This window comes from Hemiscyllium ocellatum, chromosome 4 (assembly GCF_020745735.1).
Source record: "Hemiscyllium ocellatum isolate sHemOce1 chromosome 4, sHemOce1.pat.X.cur, whole genome shotgun sequence".
In the NCBI taxonomy this organism is placed as follows: Eukaryota; Metazoa; Chordata; class Chondrichthyes; order Orectolobiformes; family Hemiscylliidae; genus Hemiscyllium; species Hemiscyllium ocellatum.
Window position 1 is genome coordinate 95,700,598 of NC_083404.1, and position 12,528 is coordinate 95,713,125.

Below are 12,528 nucleotides of genomic sequence, written 5' to 3' on the forward strand. Positions count from 1 at the left end.
TATGGATTTTAGCAAGGCGTTCGATAAGGTACCCCATGGTAGGCTAATGCAAAAACTACGGAGGTATGGCATTGAGGGTGCATTAGAGGTTTGGATTAGGAATTGGCTGGCTGGAAGGAGACAGAGGGTAGTAGTTGATGGTATAGGTTCATCTTGGAGTGAAGTTACTAGCGGTGTTCCACAAGGATCTGTTTTGGGACCATTGCTGTTTGTCATTTTTATAAATGACCTAGAGGAGGGGCTTGAAAGCTGGGTGAGCAAGTTTGCGGATGACACGAAAGTCGGTGGAGTTGTGGACAGCGAAGAAGGATGTGGCAGGTTACAGCGGGATATAGATAAGTTGCAGAGCTGGGCAGAAAGGTGGCAAATGGAATTCAATGTAGCTAAGTGTGAAGTCATTCACTTTGGTAGGAGTAACAAGAAGATGGATTACTGGGCTAATGGTAGGCTACTTGGTAGTGTGGATGAGCAGAGGGATCTTGGTGTCCATGTACACAGATCTCTGAAAGTTGCCACCCAGATAAATAGTGCTGTGAAGAAGGCATATGGTGTACTGGGCTTTATTGGTAGAGGAATTGAGTTCCGGAGTCCTGTGGTCATGTTGCAGTTGTATAAGGCTCTGGTGTGGCCTCATCTGGAGTATTGTGTGCAGTTTTGGTCGCCATACTATAGGAAGGAGGTGGAGGCATTGGAACGAGTGCAGAGGAGGTTTACCAGGATGTTGCCTGGCATGGTAGGAAGATCTTATGAAGAAAGGCTGAGGCACTTGGGGCTGTTCTCATTGGAGAAAAGAAGGTTTAGGGGAGATTTGATAGAGGTGTATAGGATGATTAGGGGTTTAGATGGGTTGACAGTGAGAACCTTTTTCCGCTAATGGAGTCAGCTGTTACTAGGGGACACAGCTTTAAATTAAGGGGTGGTAGGTATAGGACAGATGTTAGGGGTAGATTCTTTACTCAGCGGGTTGTGAGTTCATGGAATGCCCTGCCAGTAGCAGTGGTGGACTCTCCCTCTTTATGGTCATTTAAGCGGGCATTGGATAAGCATATGGAGGTTATTGGGCTAGTGTAGGTTAGGTAGGCTTTGGTCGGCGCAACATCGAGGGCCAAAGGGCCTGTACTGCGCTGTATTTTTCTATGTTCTATGTTCTATGTAAGGACAGGGATTGCTCCAGCACAGTTGCTAATGGGCAGAAGGCTCTGCACCGGGTTAAATCTGGTCTTTCCAGACCCGAAGGGGGAGGGTGTAATGGCATCAGGAAGGCCAATGCTAGAAGCAAGGCTCTGCTAAGGGTGAGAGACAGTTTACTTCAGGGGATGAAGCTTGGTGCAGGAACTGCTAAAATGGCCCTGCATGGGTAAGAGGCATGGTTGATATGAGATCAGGTCCAATGGTGTATAAAGTTTGGGTAGGTGTGACGGTCCTGAACAAGTACGTGGACCATATGAAAGCTGCAAACGTGCAAAGGGTACAGGAGCAAAATGTGCCTGGCTCCTCAACAGCTTTCCAACTCTTGTGGAATCTGTTGTCTCTGTCTCCATCAAGCATTGAAGATACCTTAGAATCTGACATTGGACATGGCAGATGTCGCTGTTTTGATGCCTTAGCCACCTGATGAATAGAATGAATTTCTTCCGAGACACACCAGACACAAGCTGCTGTTACATTACACACCACCTGTATCAGAGGCAGAGTTGGAGGAACCTGTCCCAGTGCTAAAACACCTCAGAAAGATCTACGAAAAAATGAACTGGCCTATCAACTTGGACTCAAAGGGTGGTGATGGTGGGGGTGTGTGTGCGTGGGCGAGAGGATGTAGTGATTGCATTTAGGTCAGCCAGGAGGACCTCATGGAGTATGAATTCTGTGTTTGGGGCTGTTAGCCTGGTCCAATCAGGGAGCTCTGGCTGACAGATATGAACAGGAGTATCAGCCATCCTGTTCACTCTGAGAGCTGGCTCTGACAGAGCTGGATCAGCTTCAAGGACTCTCCCCATGTAAATAAAACGTGACTTGATGACAGGATACCAGCATCTGCAGAGTTATTTTGGACCTCTTCAGATTAGCCCCGTTAAGATAATCACCATGCACTTCAGGAGTTTTGTTATAGCTACTCCTTCCTATAATGTGAGCCTTCTCTCTGTGAATGGTTATGCACATTCCTCTTGCTCTTTCTGTCCTTTTCACTGCCTCGGCTCTAGCTCTTTTTCCTCTTCTGTAAATGCCAGCAGATCCCAATTGGAATATGTTGTACTGTTTCTGGTGTCCCACATTAAGTAAAATATGTGAACCCAGGGAAAGTCCAATGGAAAGTTAAATAGGATGATGAAATTAATTAAGGTTGAATAGCAGATAACAACTATAAATCTCATTCTCTTGAGGGTAAGGGATGACCTTATTGAGAAGTTCAAAATAATGAAAGGAGTTAACAAAGACAGACAGGGAATGTTTTCTCTAAAAGATAAATTTAGAAGAGGGTGGCAGAATCCTTGACTTCAAACAAAGAAAATCTATTTTTGTCACAGCTTATGTATAATGTAACAGCCACTGTGTTGGAAGATAAGAAATGTAAAGTCATTTGAGGTATTTAATGAGAAGAAACTAATTACATGAGAAATAAGTGTATTGAGGGATTATTCAGAAAAAAAAGTAATATGGCATTAGTTTCTATGATTAATAAAAGTGACAGAATGGGCTTTTGGGCAGAATTGTGTGTAAAACTTTTATTCCCTTTAAATTAATGTTAAAAGTCCATTTTATGTAAAATTCAATTTTCTATAAAATCCTGTTTATAAGGTTAAAGCTCCATGTAGGTTTTGTGTAAACTTTACAGCACCATTTAATGATTTTCTGGGCTACCCTAAGTGGAATGTTTTATATTGCAGTGATATTAAGAGTCCCAATTTTAACATAACCCAGATTGTGAAAACAGAGTTACATCAGATGTCCAATTTACAATCTATAAAATTTAACTCCAGTTAAGTTAAAACTTTGGAAAAATCCATGGACATAAAACAAATGTCTGAATCAATCCCACATCATTGTTATCTGGTGCATTAGATTGCAATTGAAAGCATTTTTATGATTGTGTTTACATTTGTTAGGGTAATTTACAGAACTCATTCTTGAGGTTAGAAATTCTGTTTTTCAAGGAATTAGGTATTGGAGCATCTGAAACAAAAAACAAACGTTGCTAGAGAAGCTCAGCAGGTCTGGCAGCCTCTGTGGGAAGAAAACAGAGTCGATGTTTAAAGCCTGGGGATTCTTCATCAGAACTGGAGGATCTAGATTTTGCATGTTTTACATGTCATATGCTTTCTTCAATGGGTGAATTTATGCTGCAAAGAAACTAAGAGCTCATGATATCAAGTCGCATTCTAAAATGTAATAGTACAACTGGACTTGGAACATTTTCAGAGGGCGTTCACGAGAATTTTCCCAGGAATGAAAAGCTTTATATATGAGGAATGTCTGAGGGCTCTGGGTCTATACTTGATGGAGTTTAGAAGGAGGAGGGGGGGTCTAATTGAAATAGACAGAATATCGAACGGCCTGGACAGAGTGGATGTTGGGAAGATGTTTCTATTGGTAGGAGAGACTAGGACCCGAGGGCACAGCTCTAGAGTAAAGGGAAGACCCTTTAGAACAGAGATCAGGAGAAACTTCCTCAGTCAGAGAGTGGTGAATCTATGGAATTCATTGCCACAGAAGGCACTGGAGGTCAGATCATTGAGTATATTAAAGATGGAGATAGATCTGTTCTTGAGTATCAAGGAAATCAAGGGTTATGGGGAGAAAGCAGGAGAATGGGGTTGAGAAACTTATCAGCCATGATTGAATGGTGGATCAGACTCGATGGGCTGAATGGCCTAATTTCTGCTCCTATGTGTTACAGTCTTATGTAATCTTGTTCGGAAGAAGTACAAAATAGAGGAGAACTCATGGCTCAATCTCTTTAACTCAACACTGTCACCTTCTTTCCTTAAAGGCTGCCGGAATGTGATTCTACTGCCATTAGCAGCCTTCACACTTCAAATGGACAATCTTCATGTGTTAGCCTAGTCAATGTAAGGGATTGTCATTTCACAACTACCCTATTCACACAGCAGAATCAAAGTTATTTCATGGTTTGAAAAGCGAGCTTTAGAAAGGTTTGAGGCCCAAATCAAAGGCAGGGAGATGCATTTACCAGGCCGCTTAGGACTGTGCCAGTCCTCCACCTGATACTGATGCTGAGATCAGCTTAGGGTTGCATCAACTGTCTCCTGGCAAAGAATGGCAGCCAGTTTAGTGGAATTACATTTGGTCTGTTAAGGATCCATTTCCGGTCCAACCGGCATTAGCAATTGGTAATGAAGGCAGCCACAGCGGACTATGGTCAATGATTGAGTACAGGACTGGAGACTTTTTGTCTGGTTGTTGGGGGAGGGTGTGTCTAGTTGGAGGAGGGGGCTTAGTACATGAGGTCAAATGAATGACCATCTTCTCTTGCTCTGTAATGGATGTTGGGCCACAGCTTGCCCATCCAAAATGAGGGTCAGACAATTATAGCTTTTTGAATAATGAAGTTATTGTACTTCCTGTTTTTATTCCACACTGTCTGTACCCTCACTGCAGCAGTGCCCACTTTGGCTACTGGGGCTGCTAGTCACTCACTACTGGAGGGCTTTCACATTGGTCTGCTAATGTTAAGAGACTTCCCTCCATTCAAGGTTGGAATGTGAATCTGTGTTTGTGACAGACTGAAAATTGTGATGGATGTGTCTAAAGCATGTCTGAACTTTTGGTAGATTTTAATCTAGGTGACAGGAGTTTCTGCCAGAACTCGGTAACATTGAAATATTGGTTAACCAGGGCTAACTGATGTGTCTTAAACACTTTATAACTCTCCCGCTCCATCAATGCTTTTTTTCATCTTAGCATATCAGGATATAGCAAATTTAAGTCATCATTAATGGGATCATCAGCTGTAGTCAAGAAAGGTCAGATGCAGATAACCATGCATTTTTAACCCAAGTCAATTGTTTGATTTGAACGTTAAAACAGTCATTTGGTAATACTGAACGTGAACATTCATGAAAAAGAGACTTTGGTTTTGATGTTTCTCATCTTGTATTGATCAGGCCATTTTGCAAGAATACAAATTTGAGGAGAAAACCAACATTTTCTGAATTAAGAGAAAGTTCTGATTGGTTGCAGGCAGACTCTGCTGTTTGAGGCGTTGCCATGGAAACACACAAGTGCGTCACACCGTGGGCCTGACTGACTGTCCTAATGCGTCTGTCAATGATACTCCTCACAAATTCAGGCTTATTCAGCGCTTGAGGGTTAGATGATAGGGGCGCTTCTTTTTCAGTAACAATTGTGTATGAATGAGAGCTTGTTTAAGTGGTCTGAAGCTTAATTTGTTTTCAATTCTATATGGGTCTGAAGTCTTTCCAAAAAGGATATTGAATGAGTGTTAAGGAGGTGGCATAAGGGGTATTGATGACATAAGGATAGGGTGAGGGGCATGGAGTGGGAGGGGGCATGTGGAGGGTTTGGGAAGGAAGATTAAAGTGAGCTGAAATCTCAGAGAACACGGGCAGATTTCTGGAACTGCTCATCTAAGCACTTGAATTCCTTTATGGCCACATCTGAATAGTCACACCCATGCCCCACACTCCCAATACTAGTGTAAAAACCATGCATAAGGTAGTTGTTTCCAAGGAGAAAACAATTTCTTGACTTGAGCTTCCTGCCTTGGTGGTATAAATCTGGTTGTTCATGTCTTTGCTACTTAATTCATTGCAAAAGCTTTGCATGCTCCTCAAAGTGGCGATTCCTTTCACTTCTGTTGCTTTCCTTCCTAATATCTAAAAGGGTCCTTCATTATTGGCTACTTTTGTAGATTTTCTGCAGCCAGATTGGAACTGGATTCATGCTTCCAGCTTGGCAGAGTTTGAGTAAGTAAGGCTTGGAAACAAAAATATTCGAATATCAGCATCTTCTTTGAATAGCCTTGTGAAATCCTACATATAAATCTCAGAGAACAGAACTTATTTGAAAGTCTTTCTGAACAGGTGTGAGACACAATATCATTTTATGTCATGCATCAAAGCACTGAGGCAATTGAACAAAATCATTACTTTTCTTGATTCTAGCTGTACTCATGAGGATAATTCAGTATATCAGTTTTACATAAGTTCAATTCTGAAGTGTAATACTGTAATTTTTACTATTTTGTGAGTGACAATGGAGTCAAACCAAATAATTAATTGTCTGATAAATAACACCTTCTTCAATCTCTGACTGCAGTCATATTTGATTAATAAATGACAAAAGATTTGATTAATAATGCTTTTCATCATATATTGCAAAAGTACAATTGTGTACAGGAATAAACTTTGCATAAATTCAGATAATGTCTTAACTATGTTTAACCTTCAAAATTTAATTTTCATGAACACAGTTTTTAAAAATTGGATTAACATAAAATTAAATAGCAAACTTCTGGAGCATACAATGTTTAAAAAGGAGCAGTTTCTGTTAATTGTAAACAGCACAATTAAACAAAATCACTGAGGATGCTTGAAATCTCAGACAGAAATCACTTTTTTCTCTGGTGACAATGATCACACTCACCTTTAAAAAACACAAATTTCCCATCAGGCCGCTCATACACTGCATCAATGTTTGAAGGCAAACCCCTCCAGAAATAAGCAATCTGCATGGGGTAACCATCCAGAACTTTATTGTTTCGAACACGCCAAAACCAATGGTCCTGCAATTGGAAAGTACTCGGGTTATATTTGTTCTGCAGCATTTGTGTCTACTGTTTACATTTGTGTACATTTACACATGAAACAATTTTGGACGGATGTTAAAAGGGTGGCCTAGCTAATCTCACCAGCTTGCTGCTGGCGAAGGTGAGGTATTTTTCTGGATTTCCTAATACCCTTGTGGAACTGACCACGTTGTGGAATTGGCCACCTCTACTGATGTGGAGGTGCCGGTGTTGGGCTGGTGTGGATAAAGTCAGAAGTCACACGACACCAGGTTATAGTCCAACAGGTTTATTTGGAATCACTTTACCTGATGAAGGAGCAGTGTTCTGACAGCTAGTGATTTCAAATAAATATGTTGACTATAACCTGCTGTTGTGTGACTTCTGACTTTGTCCTGAAGAAGGGCTACATCCGAAACATTGACTTCTCCACCTTCTGATGCTGCCTCCTGCTGTGTTTTTCCAGTGTCCTTCCTAGCTATTCGTGTGACTTCTGACTGTGTAGGGATTGATTGAGCTGGTTTGCAGCCACTAAACCTCCTTTCGGCCTATCAAGTGCTGGACAACGCACCACTTTATATTATCTACAGAAGAGGCACCATTCTTAAGTAATAAAAAGATTTATTGCATGATAGTAATGGACACAACTAGATTTGGTCAGGCATAATTGCACAGGCATTAAGTTGTTGATATCGATAAATTTGCTTCCTCAGGAAGCTAGAGAAAAACTCTTTATCTTCACCCACAAACCTGTGTCACATGCATAGAATAGGTGAAATCAATGTCACATTGCACTGTTCAGAACTAATATTGTATGGGAAGATACAAGTAAGCATTGGCCATTATGCCAATTTGAGTGTGCCTTGCCATTAATAATCAGCCCCTCAATGCTATTTTCCCACACTATCATCAAGTCCCTTCATATCATTAGTTTTTAGAAACATATAAATTTCTGTCTTAAACTTGCTAAATAGTTGAAGGCTCACTATCCTTTGAGAGAAGAAATTCCTCCTCATCTCAGTCTTTAATGGCTTACCTCTTACCCTGAGATTATATTTCCAAGTTTTAGAGTCATCAGTCAGGGATATATCCTATCTGTAGCTATGCTGTAATTCCCTGTGCAACTTTTGCAAATTTTAATGAGATTACCTATAATTCTTCAAAATTATATCTCTCTCCAACAACCACTATCACCATCCCAGGAATTCATCTGGTGAGGCTTTGGTGCACTCCCTCAATCGCAGCTATATCCTTTGATAAATAAGGCGACTAAAATTGTACACAGTACTTCAGGTGAGGTATAACTGGGGTGAGACATCTTTGCTTCTGTACCCATATCCCCTTGAAACACCAGTTGCCTAACTGCCTACTGCACCTGCATTCGAGCATTTAGTAACTCATGGACAAAGGTACCCAGGTCCTTTTGTACACATTCTCATTTCCTAACCTCTCACCATTTATGAATTATTCTGCTTTCAGGACTTTTTTTGACCAAATTGAATAAGCTCATATTTATTTACATTATAATTCCATCTGTCATGTTTCAGCATATTCAGTTAGTCTGTCCAAATTCTCTTGAATCCTCCTTGCACCCTCTCACAACTTACATTCTCATCCAATTTAGTGTCATCTGCAAATTTGAAAGCATTACAACTGTTCCTCACATTCCTCTATATAGATTGTGAACATTTGCAAACCTAACACTAATCCTAATAATTCCTCACTAGTAATAGCCTGTCATCCTGAGAATGAGCTGTTTGTTTCGACTGTTTACTTTATCTTTATTGAGCAGTTCTCACTCCATATTTTCCCAGAATACATCCACTCTAATTTTATTTACGAACCTCCTTCTCAAAAGCCATCTAAAACCTGAATTCACCACATCCACTAGTTCTCCTTTGTCTCCAATACAAACAACAACCTTCAACAAGTTTATTCAAACATGATTTTCAATTTATTAATTCATTTGACTTTGCCCAGTTTTTCTATCCTTTCTTAAATGTTATCATGTTCTTTATAATCAATTCTAACATTCTTCCTAGCACAGATGTCAAACCAATGGGTCACTCTCCCTTCTTAAAGACTGTAGTTACATTTACTGTCTTTTGGTCAGCAGGAATATCTCCAGAATCAACAAAATATGAAAGACAACCACCAATGTATTCACTGTCTCTACTGCTACATCCTTCAATACTCTGGGATGACGCGGATCCCATCCAGGAGATTAATCCAACTAATTTTTCATGTACTACCTCTTTACTAATACCTATTTCTTTTGGTGTACAATTACACAAATCTCTTTGCTGCCTCTCATTTCAGGAAGCTTTTTTGCATATTCTTTCATGCAGACAACTGCAAAGTGATTGTTTGGCTCTCCACTGTGTCCTTGTTCTCCAGAATAAACTTTCCTGTTTCGACTTGGAATAGGCCCACATTTATCCTTGTTAATCCTTCTCTTTTCACATACCAGTAAGTTTTTCAACTCTACCTTTGTGTTTCTCATTAGCTTGCACATCTATTTTCCCTTACTAGTTTCTTGGTCCTCCTTTGCTGGGTCCTGAATTGCTCCCAGTCCTTAGGCTTACCACTATTTTTAGCATCTCCTCCTCTTATCTAATGCATTCTTTAACTTCTCTTGTTAACTGTAATTGAGTCATCTTTCCTTTTGTGTAATTGTTCCTATGGGTACGTATATTTCGACCTTGTATTTCTTGAAACGCTAGCCATTGCCTATTAACTATCAAACCCTTTAGATATTTTCCCAAATCATTTAAGCCAACTTGTCCCTCATATCCTCATTGTTCCCTTTGCTCAGACTTAAGACTCTCGTTTCAGAATGAAGTCTGACGCATTAATGAAAAACTTGGTTATTTTATGGTCATTATTCCCCAAAGGCTCCTTTATAGCATGGTTGTTAATTTGCTTTTTTATTGCAGAAGATCAAAGTAAAAATAGCACAAATCCCTATGTGGCTCTTCAGGATACTGTTCTAGAAACAAACCTCATCAAAGCAGTTGTGCTGATCTGCTTAACCCAGTCTACATGCAAGATGAAGTTGCCCATTACTATTATATTATCCATATTACATGCATCTTTAATCCTGATTTACAGCATGCCAACATAAACACTATAGTTTTGTTTTTAAATTTGTTTATGGAATGTGTGTACTACTGGTTAAGCCAGCATTTAATGACTATTTCTAATTGTCCAGAGGCAATTATGAATCAAAGACATTACTGTTTGTATGGAGTCACATGTAAACCAGGCCAGGTAAGGATGGCAGATTTCCTTCCTTGAAGGATGTTAGTGAACTAGATGTGTTTTACAACAATTACATGATCACCATTAGGCCAACTCTTTATCAAATTCAAGTTTCACCTTTTGCCACAGTGGAATTCAAATCCATGTCCCTAGAACATCAGCCTGGGGTCATGGATTGCCAGTCCAGTGACATTACCATTACGCCATTATCTCCCCCGGTATTCCATAAACAATGCCCGCCAATGTTTACCTCCACTTGCTGTTTTTTAGCTTCATCCAAACTGATTCTACACCTTGATCCTTCAATTGAAAATTCTCCTTTGTTAATATGTTGATGTTATCCCTTAACAAAACTGCAACCACACATCCTTTTCCTTTTTGTCTACCCTTCCCAAGGATTTCCAGTTCCCAATCATCCTTTATATCCCATGCCACTGTAATGAAATGAAAATTGTGTTCAATTTGAGCAATGAAATCATAAATGTTTTGGTGAACATTTAGATAGAGTATCTTTAATTCAGGCTTTTTAACATTATTGTCCATTTTGGTCTTATTGGATGGTTTCCACTGTGTTACCTGTGTTGTATGTTTTTCTTAAACCTCTGTTTTAACCTAGTTTTACTTCCCTTGAATCTGAGCTCCCCTTTAAAAATCCATCCCCTGCCTACCTAATTTACCCCCTCTCTAATGATACTGGCAGGTTATCCTGCAATAATGTTTGCCAAGGTGCAACCTGTTCAGTTTACACCTGTCCCAGAACATTTCCCAATTCCTCAGAAACCTGATGCTCTTTTCTTCCACAACAGTTTTCCAGCCACGTCTTCATTTGCTCAATTTTCATGTTTCTATGCTCACCGGAATTTGGGATTGAGAGTAATCCTGAGGTTACCACTTTCGAATCCTGCTTTTCAATCTCCTTCTTAGCTTCATGAAATTTGAAATTTGCTTTCAGGACCTTATCCCCCTTCCTATCTATGTCATTGAAAATGATATGGACCACAATCTCTGATTGTGAATCTCCTGCAGCCATATTGTGACCTGCTTGGCCCTGACACCAGAGAGGCAATACATCATGCCAGAGTCATGATTCTGGCCACAGAAATGCCTGTTTGTTCCCCAAAATAACATAATCCCCATCAATAACACTTTCCTGCTTTTCTTCCTCTCTCTTGTACAATGGAGCCAGTCATCGGGCCACTGGCTTGAATCTGACTGCATTCTACTACTCTCACAAGTATTCAAAGCAAAAAAAAACTCGTGAGCACAATGATCTAAACAGAAACGTATGCTAGCTGCCTGGCAGTAACCCATTCCATAGGTGCCTGCATACCTCTAAACAGCAGTACCTCTAAACCACATCCTTAAATGTGCTCTAGTCTTCTGCCTCACAGATGCACAACAGCGATTCCAGTTGCTGGTCAAGTTCAGGGCACGGGCTTGTGCAGCTGGTGACATTCCTGTGCTTTTCTCGGACACATGACACATTCATGACTTGGCATTTTTGATGAACTGTATATTCCACTTGACTGAGTGTATCTGCCATATTTTAACTATTCCAACTACAAGCAAAATACCAGTTAATCATCAGAAGCTCCTAGTAGGGCCCAAGTACTGGATGGTGAAGAGGGTCGACAAAAAAAGGGGAACAAAGTCAGCTCCTCCCCGATTCACCAAACTCACTATTCTCCAAGCTCACCTCACTGGAAATCTGCACTCCATTTGGACGCTGCTTAGTGATCTCTGTATTTCTACCCATTGCAGATAGAGTAAAAGAACTAGAATGAAGTAGTTCACCTCATTACCTCATCAGCTATGCTCCTATAAAGCTTATTTACTCTGTCTGAGGCTGGAAGAAACTTATTTTATGTTCTGACCTTCCTTTAATTTCTAATCCATAAAAATCAGTTAAATGCTAGTCATAGACTATAATTTTATGATTTTGCCATTTAAAAACTCGCCACTCACCGTACTCAACGTCAGGTCAGGTTAAATCAACCACATGAATAAGGAGCACATGAAACAGTGTTATAGGAACAATCAGGTTATTTATTCTATGCATGCAATATCTCTGATATAAAATCTTAATATGCTGCGCTGGCTGCAGTTGCAGAAAGGTTGAAACTGGTAGGTCAAAGACCTTTCAAAGTAATTCAATATATCTTTTGTTTCTTCTTGGTTTTGTTTCACCCTATTCAAATGCTTGCCTATTTTTTAGTTTTGATTTGAGATGAGAAATTTACTCTTTGCAGATATTGATTTGCTGTACAGTTTTACTGTTTCAGTTTTATTTCACCCTACAAATGTTTTTTTTACAGATTTAATTGATTGTTAAAAATCCTCATCAAAAATATGCCAATTACTATGTTAATTATGTTTAACTCCATTAATAAATTGCAACTACGAAAATACACCACTAAAAAAACTACAAGCAAAGCTGGTAATGAATAAGCCAAACACCGAGGAGGGATTTCCATTCAATTGGTATCTTTCAAAACTTCACT

The 12,528-nt window shown here is 39.8% G+C and overlaps 1 protein-coding gene across 2 annotated transcripts in view; it reads right to left on the reverse strand.

Annotated features, from left to right (window-relative positions):
* Positions 1 to 12,528, reverse strand: part of LOC132815014 (matrix metalloproteinase-16-like) — a 251,756-nt gene that overhangs the window by 38,398 nt on the left and 200,830 nt on the right. For both annotated transcript variants that reach the window (XM_060823644.1, XM_060823645.1), the window contains one exon: positions 6,625 to 6,763. In XM_060823644.1, the coding sequence (XP_060679627.1) occupies positions 6,625 to 6,763 (139 nt within the window). The remainder of the gene's footprint in view (positions 1 to 6,624; positions 6,764 to 12,528) is intronic.